Source organism: Leguminivora glycinivorella, chromosome 22, assembly GCF_023078275.1.
Source record: "Leguminivora glycinivorella isolate SPB_JAAS2020 chromosome 22, LegGlyc_1.1, whole genome shotgun sequence".
Classification (NCBI taxonomy): Eukaryota; Metazoa; Arthropoda; class Insecta; order Lepidoptera; family Tortricidae; genus Leguminivora; species Leguminivora glycinivorella.
Window position 1 is genome coordinate 11,512,653 of NC_062992.1, and position 25,864 is coordinate 11,538,516.

A 25,864-nucleotide genomic window follows, 5' to 3' on the forward strand; every position below is an offset into this window, starting at 1 on the left:
TTATTCGATGTTTTAATTACATATAACACATTTTGATTAAAGGTTTTGACAGTCTCATAGTCCACTGTAAAAATGTATCTAGGTCTGGCAGTAATGGCAGTTCTTTCTGGTCATCAGGCAGTGTTCTCTCTTGTTAGATCCCGCATATGGCGCAGGGAATCTAGGCATAGGGGTGTGGGGTTCCTATCTATAAAATTGGAGATTAGTTAATGCGAGCGCAGATTCAGTCTGCAGGGATGTGCAGATACAATAGTGATGCGCCACAGCGTTTGCCGACCCATATTCTTCTGGGCGAGCTCACTCCATCGTTAGGCCACGTCTTTGCCTTTGGCTAGTCTGTGGCCAAGAGTACCTAAGCCCATTTATAATAAAAAAAAATGTTTTATACAGTACCTACGAGTAACCTTAGTCTGTTTCATAAAAATTACCATTCTATTCCCTTTCCGACTTAATTCATCATAAAACCGACAGTTCACAATACGAGTAGACCAAACAACATAAACATAACATAAATTCACGCCTGTATCCCATAAAGGGATAGGCAGAGCACATGAAACTACAAAAAGTCTCAGTGCCACTCTTGGCAATTAAAGGGTTGAAATGAAAGGAAACGAAAATTAGACCAAAATAAAGAACAATAATCCATACTAATATTATAAATGGGAAAGTGTGTATGTCTGTTTGTCTGTCCGTCTTTCACGGCAAAACGGAGTACGGAGTGACGGATTGACGTGATTTTTTGGTGGAGATAGTTGAAGGGATGGCCAGAGCCTATGTAGCTACATTTTGTCTCTTACTAACGCGAGCGATGCCGCGGGCAAAAGCTAGTAATGCATATTTTGCATTCTTGGATGTTTTTGATCGCGCGTTTTTCATATAGGTAGTTTAAGTAGGTAATCTGTTAATATTTTTTTTTGATGAGTATTTTGCTTTTTAAATTGTATCTTGTTTTTCTAAATGCATGACGTTAATTATACGACGAAAAGAAGAGGCCCGCCGAGTTTCTTGTCGGTCCCATAGTGGATACCCCCCTCCAACTGAGGGGGGACTGCAATCTTCTCGAGGCTGAGGCGTAGGGTTAGAGCCGGCGTAGCTTTATTTGACGTTCATATGCGCATTGTGATATGCGCATATGAACGTCATACGCATATTTCATTTCATTTCATTTCAAACAACTGTGGCAGATAAGGCGGTAACTGACAGTAAGGTCACGCAATAATCTCAGGGGTTATTCTCGGCAGTTCATCAGGCAGTGATCTCTCTCGGTAGATCCCGGATCTGGCGCAGCGTGCGGCGGCACGACAGGCGCCGGGAGCCGAAGCGCGGGAACCCGGCGATGCGGTCCACGGGAACTGGTGTCGCTCTCCTGTAACACAAGATTGTGGAAATTAAGTAACATTATTAATAAAAATTAAATTCTTCTTGCATGATCTTGCGTCTCAATTAAAATAATATTTTCCAAGACATCTCTATAGCCAAATGAAGCTATCTGTTTACTGGCATTGCAAACTGATGCTTAGAAGATTTATAAGAAATACTTACGACATATCTAACCGGTAAATTAATTGAAGTTTTATAAAAGCCTAGATACACCTCAAACTGGTTGAAACTTGAACACAGTTGTGTTGTATACGCGCTTATTATTTTACCTGAAGAATATATAGTTCTACAGAGCAGCGCCAATTCGCCATAATTTCTTCCCAGTGCCTATAGAAGCCAGTATGTGTTTCAAAATAGTTAAACTCGCCAGCTCAAAGTCGGGTATACGCGCGTATTACGTGAAGAACATATGAAGTTCGACGGAACACCGCCAGCGCGTGTAGAAGCTAGCTAGGCTAGAAACCGAGATGTGTCTCAAACTCCTCGATCTCTGCAGTGGGATCATATGCCTTGTTGTACTTTCGTTACAGTTACCTGAAGAACATATGGTGCTCCACTGAACACCTCCACAGTTTCTTCCCAGCGCGTGTAGACACCAGCTTAAAGCCGAGATGTGTCTCAAACTGGTCAAACTCGCTAGCGCGTAGACGGAGTGTGTATACGCGCTTATTGTAGCTGATCTTGCTGATCTTGGCCCAGGGGAAGCGGTTCATCAGGACCCTGAGAACAAGGGGAAAATATTATTAAATGGTCTGGAACCAAGAGAAAATATCGGTAGCTAGCTGGCATATTTAATGACATGGAATAGTCGCGCAATTATATTCGGCTATAATATATTTGGCGATAAATCGACACTATCGATAATCGACAGACTGCCTAAAGTTCATATTGCTATAAAGTTTTGTCAGGCGACAATTGTAAGCTATGAATGCTATGATAGTAACAAACATGGTTAAGGAAATAACGGGTATCCCTAAAATCAACGCCAAAATGAAAAGGGGTGATAGGACATACCCTTCTCTATATACTTCGATGCCACCAGCCGACACTACTAGTACCAGGTCCACATCTTCAGAATCCCTGACGTAGTGAACTCCACTGCATAATACGCCGGCTGCTTACAGGGGCAGTTTCTTGGCAATTTTCACATCACCATCGATCTTTGTCTCATTCCCTGTTGTTTTTATGCTTCTTATCTTGTTTATTTGCTCCGACATCTCCAAAGAGTATTTTCGTTGAAGTAACTTCATCATCATCATTATCATCATTTCAGCCCACTTAATCGCCCACTGCTGAACATAGGCGTCCCTTCGTGTACGCCACTTATCCCGGTCCTGGGCTCCTGGGCTAATCTTATCCAGAAGTGCCCCGCAGTTTTTCAAATGTCATCCACCTAACGTGCCAACGGATGCCGATACCGAATGGTGGCCGCTATCGGATGTATGAAGCGCCTGAAGTAACTTACCCTTCTCTGTACACTGATGCCTCCAGCTGACACTGCTAGTACCAGCTCCACATCTTCAGAATCCCTGACGCAGTGGAGTTTTGCTCTTAACAGGGGCAGTTTCTTGGCAATTTTGATATCACCATCGATCTTTGTCTCATTCCATGTTGTTTTTATACTTCTTATCCCTTCTTTACTAGCTACGACTTCTCCAAAGAGTATTTTTGTTGAAGTAACTTCATCATCATCATCATTTCAGCCATTAATCGCCCACTGCTGAGCATAGGCCTCCCTTCGTGTACGCCACCCGGTCCTGGGCTAATCTTATCCAGAAACAGTGCCCAGCAGTTTTTTGAATGTCGTCCACCCAACGAGCCAACGGATGCTGATACCGAATGGTGGCCGCTATCGGATGTAAGAAGCGAAGTAGCTTACCCTTCTCTATATACTGCGATGCCTCAAGCGAAACTGCTAATACCAGGTCCACATCTTACAGGGGCAGTTTCTTGGCAATTTTGTCATCACCATCGAACTTTGTCTCATTCCATGTTGTTCTTATACTTCTTATCCCTTCTTTACTAGCTACGACTTCTCCAAATGGTATTTTTTAACCCCCGACGCATAAACGAAGGGGTGTTATAAGTTTGACGTGTGTGTCTGTCTGTCTGTCCGTCTGTCTGTCTGTTTGTCTGTCTGTCTGTTTGTCTGTCTGTCTGTTTGTCTGTCTGTGTTTGTCTGTCTGTCTGTGTGTGTGTCTGTCTGTGGCATCGTAGCTCCCGCACGGATGAACCGATTTCAATTTAGTTTTTTTGACTGAAAGCTGAGTTAGTCCGGAGTGTTCTTAGCCATGTTACATGAAAATCGGTCTACTATGTCGCGGTCGGGGGTTTCTTCAAAATTTTAATTTTGTGGTTAGGTTATGTTTAAGTAACTTACCCTTCTCTGTACACTGCGATGCCTCCAGCTGACACTGCTAATACCAGGTCCACATCTTCAGAATCCCTGACGCAGTGCAGTTCTGCGCCGTACAGGGGCAGCTTCTTGGCGTTCTCTAGGTAGCAAAGTTCCGCTTCTGCTGGAGTCTGTCCTCTGAAATAGATGATGGCCAATTAAAGTCTACCTAATACTGGTCCCATCATATGGAAAGTAGACGAAATTGAGGATGAAAACTAAAAAATAAGGAATAATAATAGTTATTTGTTATACAAGGGTGCAAAATTGTATTTTAACGCCCAGTGTGAAATTACACACGACAAGTAAAATACATTTGCAGCCGAGTGTAACACAAATCTTTTCCCCTCACTATAGCGAGGAAACTACAACGCAAAAAATGCGTTTATATACTGCTTCTAGTAGTTCCACATGTGGTAAATCATCTGTATTACTAGATTCACCTACTTTTATCAAATTTAAAGCAGTTAATTTGACTTTATTGAAGGTCAAATTATACCCACTAGTGGATAAAATGCGTTTTTACCCGCTGGTATTAAAGGACAAAACACGTGTTTCCGAGCTAGTGAGGGGAAAACGAATAACGTTGATGTAAAAAAAATACACCGTGTTTTTATTGAATTCCGTTAACTTCGGCATATAGTTAGGTCCATTATAGGAAACAGAATTGCATAGTTAGTTTTTTCTTTCGTAACTTTTTCTGATATCACCATACACCTGCGATAGATGTTACATCAAATGCTGTTAACAAACGGGCTTTGTGTGTTCGATATGCGATTGACATATCATAGTTTTGACACTTACTTCTAGCACACCTCGGACACTGGCGATCAAATATATGAAAGAGGCGCGTTCCTAACAAACAGTCTAAGCTCGTGTAGGTGAACGCGTACTATGTTTGTATGAGTGCAATATGACAGGTCGACTGTTCGCGTTTTTGACAGGCGGTAACTGTGAGGTAACCGAGAGGGGGTGGGCGGCACTTTCAGCGGGGAGCGGGAGTGGCCATACTGTACGATAGTACTCTTTATTATACTGTGCTTCTAGTGAGTTAATTGTAAAGCCCGTTCCTCAATCATCAACTGAAGTAACATCTATCGCAGGTGTATGGTTTTTTTTAGAAAAAATACGAATTTAAGAAAACTAACCATTTCATTCTGTTTCCTATAATGGACCTAACTATATGCCGAAGTTAATTCAATAAAAACACGGTGTATACGTATGGGGTTGAAAGCAATGAAGATAGTAAAGGAACCACTTTTCTCCATTGTGGCCTATAATACGAGTAGGCACCTATGTATGTTTTATGTAGGTATACTCGTACCTTTTTTCATAAATAAATATTGGGGGACACCTTACACAGATCAACCTAGCCCCAAACTAAGCAAAGCTTGTACTATGGGTGCTAGGCGACAATATACTTACTTATATGTATAGATAAATAGATAGGTACTAATATACATAGAAAACATCCATGACTCAGGAACAAATATCTGTGCTCATCACACAAATAAATGCCCTTACCGGGATTCGAACCCGGGACCGCGGCTTAGCAGGCAGGGTCACTACGCGCTAGGCCAGACCGGTCGTCGAATACCTTATATGTAGGTATACTCATACTCATACTCATACACATAATTTATTGATAATATATAATTACAAGCTATCTTATGTATCTACTATGCAAATAATAATTATTACAATTGGCTTATATAGAGGTATAATTAATATTTCCTAGTCAGGACTTCATCGAGGCTATAGAACGACTGCTCAACAATATATTCACCTCCTACTTTGGCTATAGTACCTCCTAGTTTGGGTTCTTTTCGGTGTTTCTAGTAAATAGGACGTATTTTCAATACACCATAGAATTTTTCAGCAGCCGATTTCTCCTATGAAGCATAGAATGAAAGAATTATTTTTCCAATCGGTAGGAGAGGTCCTTCATATTTATCAAATACCAGCCTACATCTTACTTATGTTTCATTGAAGCTCCTTGATATGGTCATCTACTTAACTCCTCAGTCCTGACGCTAGCAATAACTAGAGGCTACATGTCCTGGTTCGTAGTCTCCGAGTTTTACTTGGACTCCAGGAGTGAGTTATTAATGTTATCATGTATATATCTTTCTTGTGTTTCATGTAAAGCTCCTTGATATGGTCATCTAACTCCTCAGTCCTGACGCTAGGTGGCGCCGCGCTGTGAGCCGCGATAACTGGAGGGGCTACATGTCCCGGCTCGTAGTCTCCGAGTTCTACTAGTACGTAAGACTCCAGGAGTGGCTTATCAATGTTATCATGTATATATCTTACTTGTGTTTCATGTAAAGCTCCTTGATATGGTCATCTAACTCCTCAGTCCTGACGCTAGGTGGCGCCGCGCTGTGAGCCGCGATAACTGGAGGTGCTACATGTCCCGGCTCATAGTCTCCGAGTTCTACTTGTACGTAGGACTCCAGGAGTGGCTTATCAATGTTATCATGTATATATCTTACTTGTGTTTCATATAAAGCTCCTTGATATGGTCATCTAACTCCTCAGTCCTGACGCTAGGTGGCGCCGCGCTGTGAGCCGCGATAACTGGAGGGGCTACATGTCCCGGCTCATAGTCTCCGAGTTCAGCTTGCAGCACGTAGGACGCCAAGAGAGCGTGGGTTATCATTGAGCAGGAGAGACGACCTGGAAGTATTGGAAAAATTGAGGGTAAGTTTTTTTTTTATACTACGTTGGTGGCAAACAGGCATACGGCCCGCCTGATGTAAAGCGGTCACCGTAACCTATGGATGCCTGCAACTCAAACAGTGTCACATGCGCGTTGCCACCCCATTAGAAACTTGTACACTCCCTTTTGCTGTGTTAAGTACACAGCAAAAAGGAGTGTACAAGTTCTAAGGAGGGTTCGGGTTGCCAACGACGCAAAGGACAATAGACGGAACAAGTTAGTTCCGTAAGTCCTCCCGTCATCAGCACACCACACCCTCGTTGAGCTCTGGCAGCCTTACTCACCGGCAGGAACACAACACTATGAGTAGGGTCTAGTGCTATTTGGCTGCGGTCTTCTGTAAGGCGGAGGTACTACCCCAGTTGGGCTCTGCTCTAGATTCGAGCGAGATGATATCTGCTATGCTGTGCCCTACCACACAAATCGGAATATCATTCGCTATGCCCTACCTCCTACAAAAGTGGTTAAAAGTGTAATTTAAAACTCGTCTGAAACCGCATTAGAAATTAAAGGTTCGTTAAAATTCTATCGAAAATGGATCATGGACTGCAATATGAGTGCCTAATTTGCTGAAATTTGCCAAAATCTACACCGAAAATTCTGCTGTATGTAACATCATACAACTACCAAAGCTATAGTTTTTGTTAGGCAGGCGTGCCAGGGTACGTAACCGAATGGCACAAACGCTCACGAAACGAAACGCTAGATTAGCTACAATAAGCGCGTATACACACTCCGTCTACGCGCTAGCGAGTTTGACCAGTTTGAGACACATCTCGGCTTTAAGCTGGCGTCTACACGCGCTGGGAAGAAACTGTGGAGATGTTCAGTGGAGCACCATATGTTCTTCAGGTAACTAGAACGAGGGACTATCACAAGGCATATTATGATCCCTGGGTACGTAGCCGAATGGCACAAACGCTCACGAAACGCTCACGAAACGAAACGCTAGTAGATATCTATCTCTATCGCTCTTGCATATTGGCGCGACAGAGCCAGACTACATTTCGCGGCGTCTCGTTTTCGTTTCGCGTCGCAGAAATGCCATTCGGCTATGGCACCTGGTGCCTGAATAGAATAGGTAGGTTGTGTGTATTATTCAGTTTAAAAAAATATTATTCTGTAAATTCTGTAACAATAAACACTTTTCTAATGAACACAAGTCAAATTATATTCTATTGATTGCGGTTTGGCGCAGTCGGTAGTGACCCTGCCTGCTACGCAGCGGTTCCGGGTTCGAATCCCGGTAAGGGCATTTATTTGTGTGTTGAGCACAGATAATTCCTGAGTAATGGATGTTTTCTATGTATATAAGTATTTATGTATTATATATATCGTTGTCTGAGTACCCACAACACAAGCCTTCTTGAGCTTACCGTGGGCCTCAGTCAAACTGTGTAAGAATGTCCTATAATATTTATTTATTTATTGATTGCCATCTCTCGAGCTGTGTTGAAACCAACCTGAGTTTGGTTTACATGGGGAGCAAGACCATACCGTTCTACCCTAGGGATGGTCAGAGGGCGCTACGAGTCCTTGTATAGATTACTCATATGAGAGATAATTTCGACCTCAGCAGCTGTGACCTGGGTGGCCGAGCGGAAGGCATCTGCCGCGATGGCAGGGTACGCTGGTTCGATTCCAGCCTCAGGCACTGGAGGCCTTGGTCACTTTTTCTTTCATATGTGTAATTTATTTCGGTTTTAATAAACACTTTCTAAGTATATCAAGAAATCGCCATCCATTTCTTTAAGTAGATCTCTTATAAAATGTACTATGGTACAAAAAGTGTGTGACTGTGTATGTTATTTTGTAAATTAAATAATTATAATTATAAAATATTTAAATTGTGCAGTGTGAACTATAAAGTCAAAATTTTCAAATACATTTCAAAACTTGAGGCGATGACCACAAAATGTAAGTGCAAGACTCACCTTCCATAAGATCTCTCCTGACAGCCAAGGCGAGTTGGTTCCGCGTTTCATCGTCGTTCAGTTCAGAAGGCTCTGGAGGGTAGAACTTCACGGCGAACCGCATGTCCCAGGGCTCATCTGAAAAATTATGTCAATGTTTTATTACTTATCAGGAATTTTAAGATTAGATTTATGCTATACAAACAACAAATTATGAGATGCTGCCTGGAGTAGACGCTCGGCATTTGTCGCCGCATAGCGCGCGTCACGCTATGCGGCGTGGACTTGCGACATTTGTATGAGCTTCAATTGTTTGAACTACACGAAACCCCCTCTGCATGCCCAATATGAGCGTGTGCAGACCTCACACTTATATATAAAACCTTGCGATTTCTTGGGACTGGGACACGCTGAAACATTAAGTATACCTAGTACCAACTAGTACCTTCCCGTCTCTGAGCTTCGGAGAACTAGGTTATTTTAGGCGGCAAAATGTCGCAAATTGATATCATACCTATAAAATATTCTTAATATACTATAGACATTAAGTTTTATTTAATGAAATTCTCCATAAAATGTATTTTTATTCTGTTCATGAAAATGTTCACCTACTTCAGGGTCCATGGTCCTGCTTAATGCTTTCCAGAAGCAAAGTCTCGATCAAAGAGGACTTACTTTTGAAAGTCTTAGACAATCGTTTCCCTAGATCCACCCACGTCCGGGGGTCTCCCCGTTGTGCGTGAAGGAGACCGAAGTAGTCCCTCTCTGTTAGCTGGAGCTCGTCGCATATTCGATCTAGAAGATCGCCTCCTTTCGCCTTGCGCTGGAAATAAAGAAGATAAGATTGAGAACGAAGGCTTTGGTATGGTATTTTTAGTGGTGAGGATATAGTGTGAATAACTCCAAATTATAAAGGGGGTGTTCACATGGCCATTACGGGGTCAAAGGAATTTTGGCCAAGATGGGACACGCTGACAACACCGATTGTCGCATGTGTGGTGAAGCGGAAGAGACCGTCAGACATCTCATGTGTGAATGTCACGCCCTCGCCAGACAAAGAATGAAGAACTTTGGAGCAGGTTACCTGGTGCCAAAGGACTTCAGAGAGCTACCCATGAGCATCATCATCCGATATGTGGAGATGGTCGAGAAGCTCCAGAATAGCTGAAGCATCTTAGGGCCGTGGGGGGAAATTGCTCAAAAGATCCCGATGGGTCGAGGTGTATCCGCACAGAATATATAATAGTACAAGTACAGAAGACCCACTCCTTTGATGTTCACGAAATGCCGCCTTTTTAAATGCCTACAAAATTCTAACAAAAAAACGAGCCGCACGTGCGCAGCGTCGGAGGATAGGGTTGCCTATGGTTTAAAACGCATTAATTCTCAGATAAATAGTTATCCTATATATTCAAGTCTTGGGTACCTTCTAGGTATATATATTTTTTTGTTACAGCCTTCAGCATCACAGCCATATTGAACTTTTCCGTGGGACTTAATCAATAAAATCAGTGTAAGATTGTCCTATTTTATTCATGATGTCTATTTAACTAAGCATTATTAGCTATTCCACACGTGGACATCGCATATGAACCTTGAAAAAAACTCGCTACGTAATGTAACAATAGAAAGTGCGAACGTGCGTTCCGTGAGAACGCGTGCCACCCCTGATCAGGCCGCGAACTCGCGGCCGCCGGCATGTACTTGTAGCGCGGCGATAGAATCGCGGAGTGAGCTGCCCCTGGTATCCGTAAGGGCCCCGCAGATTTAAGATAAGATAAGATGGATATTACGTAACCTATGGCAAAGTTCCCTGTAGCGCCGGAATAAAAAAAAAATAGCACCATCCCATCTCGTCTCGTGGGTGTCGTATAAGGCGACTAAGGGAAAAGATGATCCGATTAGGTTATTGCACTTATTGCCCAATACACAAGCATCATTTCCATGCAAACAACTAGCGAGTAGTGTCATGACGCGCGCACACAATGACAACTGTATGCTCAACAACTGCAATACGTCCGAACGGCTTGTCATATGCTCTGATCTACAGCATAGATTAAAAATATAAGAAGATTATACAATCCAATATAAGATTATATAGTATACACATGTAATATACTGGGCGGGGCATGTTGCCAGGCAGAGTGATATCAGGTGGAAGGTGGACCAAAATGTTGACCGAATGGTGGCCGCTATCGGATGTAAGAAGCGCGTGGCATCCGTTGGCTCGTTGGGTGGACGACATTCAAAAAACTGCGGGGCACTTCTGGATGAGATTAGCCCAGGACCGGGATAAGTGGCGTACACGAAAGAAGGCCTATGACGATGATGGTCTATATTTTACGCATGCACAATGTTTGGCTTACACAGTATGCATGGCTTACATCCAGTTCTCCAAAACTCGTAAATATGTTTCATGTGAGTGCTAGTAATAAAACAAGCTGCAACAAACGTACAGCGAGATTGATTTATGGACGCCGGCCTATTTTCAGCAGATTGGGATTGAGATGTTTTGAGAATTGATCGAATCGGATTGGTAAAAAAAAAAACACTTTTTTTGCACATACTTACCTAAGTTTTGCGATATAAGCTTATTCTTATAGGTTAGATATTGGTTTATCGAGTGTAAAATTGATTAAATTTGTCGTTTAAGTAGATCTCCATGGGTCAATCCCGGTATAGAGGTCCATTGCTCATTGAATATCAATTTGACGACCGGTCTAGCTCAGTCGGAAGTGACCCTGCTTGCTAAGCCGCGGTCCTGGGTTCGAATCCCGGTAAGGGCATTTATTTGTGTGATGAGCACAGATATTTGTTCCTGAGTCATGGATGTTTTCTATGTATACAAGTATGTATTTATCTATTTAAGTATGTATATCGTCGCCTGGCACCCATAGTACAAGCTTTGCTTAGTTTGGGGCTAAGTTGATATGTGTAAGGTGTCCCTAAATATTTTTTTTTATTCGGTGAAGAAAGTGACTGCACTGAATAACAAACAGGCCATCAAGGTCCGGCGAAATGATTCAAATGATAGATTACAAGATTATTATATCATTCAGTTATAGGTACTCACGTCAACATCAACATTAATATATTCTCCATTCAGTAGTTCAATGCGCGCGCGCCGCTCGTTCCCCATTGGTCGATCGCCGTCCTCTGAGGCCAGACGGCGAAGGCTCTCACGCATTATGCCACCTGAAAGAAAGAAATCAAATCTAGGGTGAACAGGTGTCTCTGTCTTTTGGGCGAGCTCACTCCATCGTAGGCCACGTCTTTGCCTCAGGGCAAGACCATTTATAATAATAAAAGAAAATAAATAAATAAGGATATGAGCTTTCAGATAAGTTTGAGGGAGTATGCGCAGCCGATTTTTGCAAATTTCAGAAACAGCCCCTCTAGCTTGCCATGTCGCGCGCGAGTCCATACTTGAAGTCGCGCTTGATGTATGGACTCGCGCGTAGTAATGTAGAAATTGCAGAACATTCCCAAAAAGCGGAAACATTCTTGAGAATGTTCGCAGAACATTTCCGCAACATGCAATTTATTATTTAAACAAGAGAATATACTTGAAATAATATTTAAATGGGCATAATATAAAACTATATGTTATTATAGGTATAATATTGTCTATTACAGTTAGCTATTTTGTTGATAAGTGATACTGATAAGTTACCTAAATTCTCACTATAAGTTGCTTAAATTCTCACTATACTTCAGGGAACATTTCGACTTTCAGACTTCACAGTTTTAGTCCTGACTTTTTTAAATTAGGTACCGAACTATTATTTCTTGATGCCTGTGTTTGGTCATGCCAATATATGTCTATATAAAAAAAAAAACAAACAAAATAAAAACAAAAAGATCGCTGTCAGGATCGAACCTGAGAACATCGGCATACGAAGCCAGCGCACTACCACGGGACTACGTCTTGACTTGCTGAATTCGACGAAATTATGGTATAACCTACGAAGTTACTAAGTATTCTGATAAATTCTCGTTCTCGAGAACATTCTCAGAAGTTACCGAAAATTCTCATTAGGAATGTTCTGCAACTTTGGAAACTTCTCGACCGTGCATTGCTACTCGCGCGTGACAAGGCAAGTTGTGGTAAAGGGGCAGGTTGAATAATCGCTCCAGTAAATTCCGTTATTGCGTTGACGAATGCATAATAGAGACGGTCAAGCAAATCTTGGCCCAAAAATAGGCGCGGAATGCACATTTAAGTAGTTGGTTCGTTCTCAAAAAAGTGGCACCGTCAGGGTAAAGTGAATGAAAAAAAAATGAAAATGGTTTTTTGTACCTTTTTGGATTTAAATATGTTTTTGAGTGCATCAATGATACGGAATTTGCAGGAGGGAACGAAATAGTCGTAAAAACGTAAAACTTATAGCGAGTTGAAATTTTAGACATACAGGAGAAAGTGAATAGACAGGGTAGCAGGGAAAACGTGGCAGGATAAAGAGAGTTTGAATAAAAAAACAAGTTTACCACTAATAATTCAACGTATATCGACTATTATGATTTCGTTAGGATTCAATTTTTTTTCTTAAAACAAACAAAACAAAAGGAAAAAAAAGTATTTTTTTAAACAATATTCATTATTTTTTATTCAAAACAGTTGAAGTACAGTAAGTGATATCTGATTATTATTTTCAGTCACGATGCCTGCAGTGTTTGACTGGTAGAGAATGCCTTAAGGCATTATGTACACCATTTTGTACTTTTTTATGTGCAATAAAGAATAAATAAATAAGTACCTACAATCACAGTCTTGTAAAACAACAAAGCACATATCATGATTCACAATGTGAGTTGTACTTGTGGATGTAATGCCTGCAATGGCTGCCCCAGTGGAAGAGTTGGTTCGTCTCCTTGATGTCTCCTTGGTAACAGATGTCGAGATAATGAGGTCAGTATTTAAATAAAATGAGGGCCACTCTAGGGCCGGACGGTGTGCCTTGGCTCTTTAAACATCTTGGAAGTAGATTACGTGGCCACATTGACGACTGCCTCCGAGAGGGTATAAATTCTCGTTGGAAGGTGGGCAGACTGTGCCTTTCGAAAAAAGGGTAGTCCAGCTGACTGTCCCTTAGGATACCGTCCCATTGCCCTCCTAGATGAAACTGGCACGATGTTGAGCGCATCATCGTAAGTCTCATCTACTGCTGTGCACGCATTTTGAAAGACACGTGCCCAAACATCAGAGATCGGGTTCCGGGAGGAGCGATAGACGCAATTGATGCGCCGCATAAATACAGTGGTCTGGTAACAGAGAAAAGGCAGGGAGCTATCGCAGTATCTCTTGACATTGCCAATTACTTCGGCTTTCTTCCTTATGTGGTAATAAAATAGGCGCATTGCTTCCACGATGCGCCTTTCTATTTGAAGATCATCATTCACCATAGGGCATTACCTTGCAGATAGAGTACTGCTCAATGAATCAGGAGAAAGATGCCTAGAAAGACGAATGGAGTGTGGTGTTCCTACCGGCTGCGCCATATAAACGTATAGGGACAGGTCAATGAGACTACGTGCTCAATTCTTTATTCTTCTTCTTACCCACATGCATATTCATAATAATCATAACCTACCCACAGTTTTCCACAGGGGTCGGTACTGGGCGCCTGCTCTGGAGCATTGGCTTTGACTTGGCTATCAGAGTAGTCCAACTTCTCCGCATGATCACCATTTGTTATGCCGATGACACAATAGTAGCCGTGAGGGGAAGAAAGTACCAGGATAATAAGGAGAGCCACAGTGGCAACTGAGCTCACAGTTAGGCGCATTAATTTGTTTGGGCTTGCGGTGTTACTTGCCACGACCGATGACGTGGTTTTCGAAGGAAAGGTTGGCTTCTGCCCGAAGAAAGTGATTGCTGCCGACCTAGCCAAAATGATAATCGTTGACGCTATACGCCGATCGAAATGCAATCTGGTTCTGTAATGCCTATATGCAAGAGCGATAGGGATGTTGCCTTGCCTGTTGGCGGTGAGGCGGTCCCTCTTACGCCCCAAATTAAGTACTTGGGCTTAAATTCAAACCAAAATTTTGTAAGGGATGAAAATCCGTAGAGGGGTGGGGCGTGCGCGAGAGCGTAGTGAAAGGCGGCGTGTAGCAGACTTAGGCGTTTATTTCCAGTCGGCACTATGCTAAGTATAATAAACTAGGTATCAAAGGCCGTACAGCGTCCTTGAGGACAGCAGTCGAGCGCTAAGGGAGCGTACGATAGATTTAGTCAAATGGTCCACCAAAGTCCCGATACGGTACATAAGGTGTGCACGAATTGACTCCTAACTATTTCTCAAATAAAACATTGTTCAGTACATGAGGTCGTTATCCCAGGAAAAATCTTAATAGCGACAACTAACTTTGAAATGCGCCACAGCACAGCGACATCTATTGAGCTTTCTGTGTAACAGACAAGTTGATCTTAGTACTAACATTGTTGTTTGTTTTTTTATATGTTTGTCTACTTATTTACAATCTTTACATTTACTAGTTACTTCAGTAAAATATACAAGTTACGGGAACCGTGTCCCATGATTTAAATATTTAAACACCGAAGTTCAATATCACAATATTGATACCCGTGGCGCCATCTGTTGACGGTCGGCCAAACTAACAATTTGACGAATTTTATCTTAGAGTTACATATTGACATAGTTACTATAAAATTCTAGGCACCCGTTAACATATGTTGCACTAGGTTTTAGAATTTTAAGTCTACGGGAACACTTAAATATTTGCTAAGTTCACTCGGAAAACCAGTACCGGTGGCGCCATCTAGTAGCGGCCGGTTAAACTAAGCTTGTTTGCACTGAGTTTATACGTTTTTGGTAAATGTTCGCGTTACAGTCTCCCCCTCTGGAACTGCAGTCGACCCGGCGCAGTGACAGGAAAGTCGACGTTGAGTTGTGATCGGCGTGGGAGCACGTCCGCGTTCATTTCCGGTTGCTGGTACAGGGGTAGTCTCTGGGTCTCCCCCTCTTCCATAAGACTGTAGGTGCGTTCCGTAGTGTTTAGCTACTGCACACTTCGGGCAACTGCTCCTAACAACGCCTGGCGTACCGCACCCATAACACGTGTTGACGGGCGGTGGCGGAGACGGCGCTGGTGCTGCTGTCGCAGTTGTCGCAGTACAGGTAGTGGTTGTGGCTGGTGGCAGCACTTCAACTTTCACCGCTTCTCGAGCGGTCGCTTGTAGAGGCAAACTACGTATTGCGTCATTGAGACGTTTGAAACACGTAGCTGCTGTCAGGAACGTTTGCACGCAGGCTGGATCTCGCTCGCCGTTGCAGGAAAACGTAGTTTTCGCAAACGAACCAAACTTAGGTGGAGTTGGGGCAGGTCTGGCAGCAGACGCTATGGCTCCTAGTAGCTGCTGGAATTGGCTTTCTGTCATGCTCACAGCCATGGCTTCCTCCAAAAGTTTAGCTTTTCGACGAGTAACCACAGACATACGACTCGCTACGTCACGACACGGCCTCGAGTTGGGCGCCAGATGTAAGGGATGAAAATCCGTAGAGGGGTGGGGCGTGCGCGAGAGCGTAGTGAAAGGCGGCGTGTAGCAGACTTAGGCGTTTATTTCCAGTCGGCACTATGCTAAGTACAATAAACTAGGTATCAAAGGCCGTACAGCGTCCTTGAGGACAGCAGTCGAGCGCTAAGGGAGCGATACGATAGATTTAGTCAAATGGTCCACCAAAGTCCCGATACGGTACATAAGGTGTGCACGAATTGACTCCTAACTATTTCTCAAATAAAACATTGTTCAGTACATGAGGTCGTTATCCCAGGAAAAATCTTAATAGCGACAACTAACTTTGAAATGCGCCACAGCACAGCGACATCTATTGAGCTTTGTGTGTAACAGACAAGTTGATCTTAGTACTAACATTGTTGTTTGTTTTTTACATGTTTGTCTACTTATTTACAATCTTTACATTTACTAGTTACTTCAGTAAAATATACAAGTTACGGGAACCTGTCCCATGATTTAAATATTTAAACACCGAAGTTCAATATCACAATATTGATACCCGTGGCGCCATCTGTTGACGTACGGCCAAACTAACAATTTGACGAATTTTATCTAAGAGTTACATATTGACATGGTTACTATAAAATTCTAGGCACCCGTTAACACATGTTGCACTAGGTTTTAGAATTTTAAGTCTACGGGAACACTTAAATATTTGCTAAGTTCACTCGGAAAACCAGTACCGGTGGCGCCATCTAGTAGCGGCCGGTTAAACTAAACTTGTTTGCACTGAGTTTATACGTTTTTGGTAAATGTTCGCGTTACAACATTAATGTTCAAAAGTAATCGAAACATCCCGTGCAACGTATATTTAAGAATATAGTAGTCTATTCTCTACAAAAAACGATATTTTATTATCATAAAACTGCAATTTAATAATCTATAGAGCGAAAACTTGAGCAGTGTCGCGTTGTGACAAGGCAGGGTACAGTAGAAAACGGTCTTCTTTAATTTTTTTTTACAAAAGTATTATATTTATAGAAAAAATATGTGTTGGCCTCGATGTGTCACGTTAATGCCTACTTATGAAAATTTTAATTATATGTGAAAATTATATATTTCGCATACTTTCTATTCAAAAACGTGATGGCAGGGTACGATGCCACTATTTTGAGAATTACCCAGTTATGGGACGCGCGAATTATAGGACGAGATACCTTCGCCACTATATGTATTTATCAAATTTGCCACCTTTTTAGTGACCAATATTCCACCATGACCATATATAATAAACACCCGCAAGGGTGGTGAAATTGAAAACGTAAATCTGAAAGGTTTTTTATAAATAAAAAAAAGTTTTCAAGGTACGTGTACGAGGTTATTTTTCCTGTAATATTTATTATAATAGCCATATTTGGTAAAAATTTCATGAATTTTAGTTGGTAAACTTCGAAAATTGGGGGAGGGGGGGCGTTATTTTTTTACATTTTCCTTCAAAAATCGATTTTTTCCGCAACAAAAAAATTATAAAAAATGGTTTTGATATGTACAGTCGGATCTCTTTAGTATAACTTGACCTAGTAACTTGACATTTTACAGTTTGGCCCCCTTTCATTTTGGCCATTTTCTCTAATTCATATTAATAAATAAATTAATTAATACTTTCAATTTGTAGAGGTCCACGAGGTTCATAAAATATTCCCAATTTCAAAGCGATTGCATAAGTAGTTCTCGCGGTATTTAGTAATGTGACAGACAGACAGAGAGACAGACGGCCAGAGTGGCACCATGGGTTCCTTTTGTTCCATTTTACGGAACCCTAAAAACTTGGTAAAAACGAACGAAGTACAGTTAAGAAAGTAAAATTCGCAAACCCGCCAAGTTAACGGTCGATTGTGTGTGAAAGAAATCTTTGGCATAATTCCTATCGCTTTACCAAGTCAAGATTTACTTAACACAACACACATTGTACTTAACACAGCAAAAGGGAGTGTACAAGTTTCTAATGGGGTGGCAACGCGCATGTGACACTGTTTGAGTTGTAGGCGTCCATAGGTGACCGCTTTACATCAGGCGGACCGTATACTTGTTTGCCACCGACGTTGTATAAAAAAAAAAAAAAAATATTTCAATGACTTCTAAATAGTTATATTTGCAATCATCCATACTAATCCATACTAATATTATAAATGGGAAAGTGTGTGTGTCTGTTTGTTTGTCCGCCTTTCACGGCAAAACGGAGCTACGAATTGGCGTGATTTTTTAAATGGAGTTTGTTGAAGGGATGGAGAGTGACATAGGCTACTTTTGTCTCTTTGTAACGCGAGCGAAGTCGCGGGCAAAAGCTAGTATAATATTATAAATGGGAAAGTGTGTGTGTCTATTAGTTCGTCCGTCTTTCACGGAAAACGGAGCGACAATAATAATAATCTGTGTTGGAAAAATCAGTGTTCTATCTTCAAAAACCAGCCGGCGTATTATGATTCCAATTTTATCACTTATCCACGTGGATAAAGCATCCGTCACGCTTTGGCAAGTATGTCAATGTGAGAGTGACAGTTGTCTTATCCACGTGGATAAGTGATAAAATTGGAAGCATGATACGCTGGCAGGCACAGGAAATAGTCGAGATCGTTTGTACGGAGAATTGGCCCCTCCTGTATCCTAACATAAGGCGCTGGACTTTAAAAATGTATATCAAAGTTAATTATTTTATGACAATTTTTTGACAGACACAGACGACGGGTTAAATCTGTCCTTATAGGTATTCTTCACCATCGAATCCAATCCTCCCCATCGTCTTGTCTATATAACCTACTAGGTCATATAAGATTGGTTTGCACGTTTGTACAAATGGACGTTTGCGCTTGAAAGCTGTAAGAATGCTACAGAAACCAACAGGGGGTCTCAGAAGTCGTGCGATCTGATGGATATCGTGAAAGTGTTGACAATGAGTCATTTTCTCAGAAAACTCAGCGTCTTCCCGGTCGGTAGGAAAGTAGTACCTAAGTTGTAAAGTGAGGCTTAAAATTAAACCTTTGGTAGTAACGTTAGAGAAATTTGAAAAAAACTTTGGTAAAAACAAGGTTGAGTTATATCTATACAGAGTGGGGCCTGTAACAAAGGCGAAGAATTGAACTCTAGGCTATTCTCCTTATACTGATCAACATTTGTTCGGCGACTTTTAAAAATAACTTGTATTTTGATTTTTATCACCCTTGAAAGTTTTTTCTAAGAGGTAATGTATTGCGAATTCTGTTAAGTTTAAAGTGTGACAGACACAGACCAACCCCTATAGACATCTATTACAAGACGACTCGCGGTGGCCAGCCTTCCTAGTATTTGCACTGATATAAGCGCGGGCGCTCGCCGTGCCCGATCAGTATCGACCAAGTAACAGACCCGAAAGCAGCGCGTGTTTTTCGCACAAAAAAATTGGAAAAGGGTATTTTGATGCCTTAAAGATGTCCACCTGTAGTGTGAAATGGTGTGGAAAGGTAACAAGAAGCTCAAATTTAAAAACAGACGGCATTACATTCCACAAATAAGTCATATTTATAATTTATTCAGAGCCGGCATAGGTCAACTTACATTGGCCACTTACGCGTCAGTAGAGGGACAGTCATACTTCTGTCCCTTTTCATCTGGCGCGACTGCCCGCCGTCCTTGAAACGGCCAATCACAGCGCGCTTAACACATTCCCCGCCCGCTCCTCGCACCCCAAACACTGGTGACTCGTATCGCGAACCAAATATACAAGACTGCCACTCTATAGGAGGTTCTCTGTGGTGACAGACAACGTCAATGACAACAATAATGGCGTACATTGAAGCTAATATTTATTTTGTATGAAAAATTAAAAATTTAAAGACTTCATAATTTTTAAAAGTCACTGAACAAATGTTGATCAGTATAAGGAGAACTACAGTTCAATTCTTCGCCTTTGTTACAGGCCCCACTCTGTATAGAGGATCTTCATACCTACTAAGAATCGTACCTCAATTTTTTAGCGCCACCTATTAAATACTATCATAACTACACTGATGATGCCTACATTTTTTTATTCAAAATGTGCATTGACGTGATATCATGATATTAAAATAAAGAAACATTTAATTTCGTTATTTGTTAATATAAAACATTTTTACCACTTCCAGGCCGCGAAACAGCGCCATCTAGTTTTATCCCTTTACATTTTTTTTTTAATTTACCTTTTTCTATCGGTAAATACTTTTACCTATTTCTGTGGATAAAATGCAATTTTGCTATCTGTTTTCGAATAGCAAAGTAAGTCTTTACCAGTTGCTGTGGTGAAAACATAATCTCCTGCTATATTTGTTAATACCTACACAACACAGCTCTGAAAAAACACGCATCTTGATTATTTAACATAGAACCGGGAAAGAACCGGGAAATTATTTCAGTACCGGTTCTCCCGGTACCGGGATTACCGGGAAATTCCCGGTACCGGGAGTACCGGGAAATTCCCGGTACTGAGAGAACCGGGAGCAGGCCCTAATCGGTATAGCTTTATTTACTGCAACATACTTATATTTGACTTATACTTGATTTTACTGCAACATTTAGGTATCACCTATAAAATAAAATATTTTAATTTTTTTTTTTCTAAACTACTCGTACTTTTGTGAAGTCCTAAATCGGTAAATATGCCATAAAAAATAGTGTCGCTAGCTGACCAGTCTCGCATTCTTAAAAATGTTGTTACCGTGTGCGTTGAATCTATAATGTGAGGTCAAAGACTTATTTAAATTATGTTATAACTAGCAAGTTTCGGTCGATCGAGCGCGGCAGCCGGCTGCGTAGCCAAAGTGCCAATCGTCTACGAAACTCAACGTATCAAAGATAACGCCTACAGAACCGAAGTTTAACAGCGGTTAAGGCTCGAATCGTATAGGCTCCTTCTAATGCATGACTCTGTCGCGCCAATACGCAAGAGCGATAGAGTTGGATAGCTACGAAAGATATATATTATCGTGAGCGTTTGTGAATTCAGCGTGCGTAGCCGAATGGCATTTCTCCGACGCCAAACGAAAACGAAACGCCGCGCCAGTTAGTCTGGCTCTGTCGCGCCAATACGCACGAGCGATAGAGATAGATATCTACTAGCGTTTCGTTTCGTGAGCGTTTCGTGAGCGTTTGTGCCATTCGGCTGATATGATTACTGTCGCACTGTCGCTGTCGGAAAATTACAGGATGTTTCTTTGCCGTAGCGCTAGCGATTGTCACCTTGGCTAGGCAGAGAAGACATGCTTGAGCAGTGATGATGCTTTCTCTGGTTATTGGATCGTGTCCGAACATCTTGATTATTATTGTAATTACTTTGATTTGATTTTCTTCCTTGGTATGAATAGGTAATTTTAATTTTTTTTTAATATTTAAAAATACATAGAAGTAGTCCATTTTTTTTGTATCACATGGTGACAAATAAGCATACAGTCCGCCTGATGGTAAACAGTCACCATAGCCTGTGGACGCAATTCCAGGTTACATGCGCCTTGGCCTATGTATCATTATCTAGGTGTATCGGTATCTTAGTATGTATTTCTAGATATAACCTATTAGAATTTATTTGACAAAGTCAGTTTGGCTGTTTGCAAAGTCAGTTATCCATACTAATATTATAAACGGGAAAGTGTGTGTGTCTGTTTGTTTGTCCGTCTTTCACGGCAAAACGGAGCGACGGATTGACGTGATTTTTTAAGTGTATATAGTTGAAGGGATGGAGAGTGATATAGGCTACTTTTTGTCTCTTTTTAATGCGAGCGAAGCTGCGGGCAAAAGCTAGTAATTTATAAAATTAAAAAAACAGGCACAGGCACGAATAAAGGAACGAAGGCAAGGCTCTTGCAAAAAAAAATTCACCTTACCGTCTATTGTCAATCTATCTAGGTGGGCAAAAATATATTCTAATGAAACGTGCTGCTATTGGAACCTAATTTAAATACATAATTAACATAACGCATATTTAGCTTCTACATATAGGACGCCATCAGTGTCGCCACTGTCAGAATATGACACGGCCTTACTCAATTAAGGAGTGCACTTAAGTAAAAAGCAACATTGTTTTTATTAGGGTTCCGTAGTCAACCCTTATAGTTTCGCCATGTCTGTTCGTCCGTCCGTCCGTCCGCAGATAATCTCAGTGACTGTTAGCACTAGAAAGCTGAAATTTGGTACCAATATGCATATCAATCACGCCGACAAAGTGCATGGTAAAATAAAAAGTGAAAAAAAAAATGTGTTATTATGGACAATGTCTGCCTTGGGTGTAACTTGAACTCAGGGCTCTGCCAACAGAGCCACAAAGACTTTAACCAAGCCAGTGAAGCGCTGAAGTATCGATCCAGAGGCCGTGAGTTCAAATCTCACCCAAGGCAGACATTTTCTACTTTTATTATAAGCCCTACAGTTAAGAACGATACTTATATGTGCAGTGCTATTTGACATTATTGAATTTGGCACCGAATTTACACATTTATAGTTGTATACAGTTTGTCTGTGCCTAAGTGCCTATGTGCTGTATGCCTGCTTATTATATGCTAACTGTATGTACTAGTATTTCAATGTTTGCCTAAACAACTTCTAGCAAACAATTTACAGTATGTCTGCATTCATAGTTTCTGGCAAAAGGCCCAGATTACATACAAACTGTTCCATAATTGGATTTAAGTATATTCCTGAACGCTGTTATGATTTTATGATCCTGTTTACAGTTGTGTTACATCTCCACTCTTACGTACCTACCAAAATATCTGAACCCAGAGGGTATATATAGGCTTAGAAAAATTGCCTCCAGCGTTTTTGGACCGAAACTATAATCAAATGATGGCTTTTGAATACCCTGCGCAAAGTTTCATCCCTCTGTTACCCCCTGGGGGTGAAAAACACCCGATTTACCCCAAAACTATTTTATTTCTTCTTTTCTAAACTATGAAAGAGACGATTTTTTGTACAAACATTAATTTCATTCATTTCATTTTCATTTATTTATTTAATTCAAGCAACATGGCTCATCGTGATAATCATGATATGATATGTAAAGAAATATGCTATTTGTTCTTATAGAAAATAAAAACACGCAAAAATATCTGGGGAAAATATGATTTTTGCCACTTCCAGGCTGCAAAACAGCGCCATCTACATCATACATTTGAGCGGTACGCTTTTTTGTATGGGCTTTGTTTTGTCTGTCCCAGTATTATATCGTCCTTGCTAATACTGAAGATACCTACATATATCATAAAGTAAATTGGATTCGGTCTCGAGGTGCAACAAAAACGTTTCAAGGTTGTACCCATATGCATGTTGCACAAGTATAAGTGCAGTGTAAGTGCAGTGTACAAGGACAACACGTTTTTAAATGCCAATTCTTTTATAAAAATGTTCACTCCCTGTTTGGCTACGATAGAGGTTTTTAACGCGTATTTATTTATTTAAGCGTATGGCGTATACTTGTAGACAATTAATATTATAGTCGACATCCAGGTTACGCAACGAACCGATTTAACGCGTATAATAATAGGCTACTTGATTCTTTTTAGGGTTCCGTAGTCAACTAGGAACCCTTATAGTTTCGCCATGTCTGTCTGTCCGTCCGTGGGCATTTCTCAGAGCGTTAAATTTTTTTTGATTTCGGTGGCAGCATTTTTACGTGATTCCAGTGAAAGTCACATGAAATTTTGTCAATTTAAATAGAAGTCGCGGATTTCTACCAGAAACAAAGAAAACTCATGCTACGCATACGGGGTTCGGGTAATAATGCTGCCACCGAAATCAAAAAAGTTGAAACGCTCTGAGAAATGCCCCCGTCCGTCCGCGGATAATCTCAGTAACCGTTAGCACTGTGGCACTAGAAAGCTGAAATTTGGTGCCAATATGTATATCAATCACGCCAGAAAATTGCAAAAATTAAAAATGGGAAAAAATGTTTTATTAGGGTACCCCCCCCCTACATGTAAAGTGGGGGCTGATTTTTTTTTTATTCCAACCCCAACATGTGATATATTGTTGGATAGGTATTTAAAAATGAATAAGGGTTTACTCGGATCGTTTTTTGATAATATTAATATTTTCGGAAATAATCGCTCCTAAAGGAAAACAAAGTGCGTCCCCCCCCCTCTAACTTTTGAACCATATGTTTCTAAAGTCTTTCTAGGAAAATTGCTTTGAACTTGATAGGTTCAGTAGTTTTTGAGAAAAATACGGAAAACTACGGAACCCTACACTGAGCGTGGCCCGACACGCTCTTGGCCGGTTTTTAAAGTCTATTTTATATTATTTATTACTGTCCAATTAACCGAAAAAAATACTACCATATTTATTACGACTTGAAAACCACAAAAAACATTTATAAAGTTTACTTAATTAATTACTTAATTAGGCAAAAACATCATTAGCCATGTTAATCTATAGATTGTCTGCGCATGACGTAAATCGAATTGAACTCAAATTTTGGCTTCTAATTCTGACATTTAAGTTATGATGAGGCATAAAATTCATCATGTCAGTGATTGACTCGACATGAAGTTAAGTTAGGTTCTGTGACGTCACTACACGTCTGACAGCGTCACAGACCAACCCCTATAGACATCCATTACAAGACGACTCGCGGTCGCCAGCCTTCCTAGTATTTGCACTCATATAAGCGCGGGCGCTCGCCGTGCCCGATCAGTATCGACCAAGTAACAGACCCGAAAGCAGAGCGTGTTTTTCGCACTAAAAAATTGGAAAAGGGTATTTTGATGCCTTAAAGATGTCCACCTGTAGTGTGAAATGGTGTGGAAAGGTAACAAGAAGCTCAAATTTAAAAACAGACGGCATTACATTCCACAAATAAGTCATATTTATAATTTATTCAGAGCCGGCATAGGTCAACTTACATTGGCCACTTACGCGTCAGTAGAGGGACAGTCATACTTCTGTCCCTTTTCATCTGGCGCGACTGCCCGCCGTCCTTGAAACGGCTAATCACAGCGCGCTTAACACATTCCTCGCCCGCTCCTCGCACCCCAAACACTGGTGACTCGTATCGCGAACAAAATATACAAGATTGCCACTCTATAGGAGGTTCTCTGTGGACAGCGTTTTCGGTGGCCAAAGTTAAAAAAATATTACACACATTTTTAATCGAAAATACGTATCCAGTTAGCCACCATACACTTTTAATACCCAAAATCTACAGAGTGTAATAAAAATGGTGGTGATCCGTTTATCAGGAAAAAGTAGAAAATTTTTTTTCGCTAAAAAAATTTTCACTTTTGTATGAGCCGGGCCGCGCGAATCGGTCGAATCTCTATACAAAGATAAAAAAATTTTTTGCGAAAAAAAATTTTATCCTACTTTTTCCTGATGAGAATACGATACTGAATACGCCCTTAAACGGATCACCACCATTTTTGTTACACCCTGTATAAAAATTGGTTTCTTATGTCAAATACTACAGGAAACAATCATTTCTTGTGCCAAATTCGATAAGAGTCTAATAGCCTATAACTGCCCACTGGAGCATACAGCATTCATTTGTTTCATCTTTTACGTAAAATCGTCCATCGTCGGATGTAGGCGATTTCTAGCGATATTCAGGCCAGACGAAGGAAATACTGAGTTGGTATGCAAGAATTTGCTTTTATAACACTTTAAGTTCTCGCGCTTTGTACACATATTTAAAGTCACATACAGGTCGAACTATTATGAGGACTGCAGAAGACCGTGCGGAGTGGAGAGCTTTGGTGCGAAAAATAACGACCTCATGTGGTCGCGACCCTCAGCCATGAGGAACTGAGGAAGAAGAAGACAGGTCGAACGCGATTAATTAACATTATTTTACCTTTTTGCCCAACGTTTCGGCCAGGTTGCACTGGCCATGGTCGTGGAAGACTGACGTCCCAGAAAAAAGGTAAAATAATGTTAATTAATCGCGTTCGACCTGTATGTGACTTTAAATTTGCTTTTAG

General features: G+C 41.0%; 1 protein-coding gene across 2 annotated transcripts in view; it reads right to left on the reverse strand.

The window, feature by feature from the left end:
* Positions 1 to 713: 713 nt before the first annotated feature.
* The window catches only part of LOC125237748 (protein 4.1 homolog), a 47,458-nt gene continuing 22,307 nt past the window's right edge, over positions 714 to 25,864 (reverse strand). For both annotated transcript variants that reach the window (XM_048144920.1, XM_048144919.1), the window contains exons 2-8: positions 11,484 to 11,605; positions 9,086 to 9,233; positions 8,432 to 8,548; positions 6,271 to 6,454; positions 3,761 to 3,913; positions 1,915 to 2,100; positions 714 to 1,366 (exon numbers count right to left, since the gene is read on the reverse strand). In XM_048144920.1, the coding sequence (XP_048000877.1) occupies positions 1,246 to 1,366; positions 1,915 to 2,100; positions 3,761 to 3,913; positions 6,271 to 6,454; positions 8,432 to 8,548; positions 9,086 to 9,233; positions 11,484 to 11,597 (1,023 nt within the window). In that variant the 5' untranslated portion in view covers positions 11,598 to 11,605 and the 3' untranslated portion in view covers positions 714 to 1,245. The remainder of the gene's footprint in view (positions 1,367 to 1,914; positions 2,101 to 3,760; positions 3,914 to 6,270; positions 6,455 to 8,431; positions 8,549 to 9,085; positions 9,234 to 11,483; positions 11,606 to 25,864) is intronic.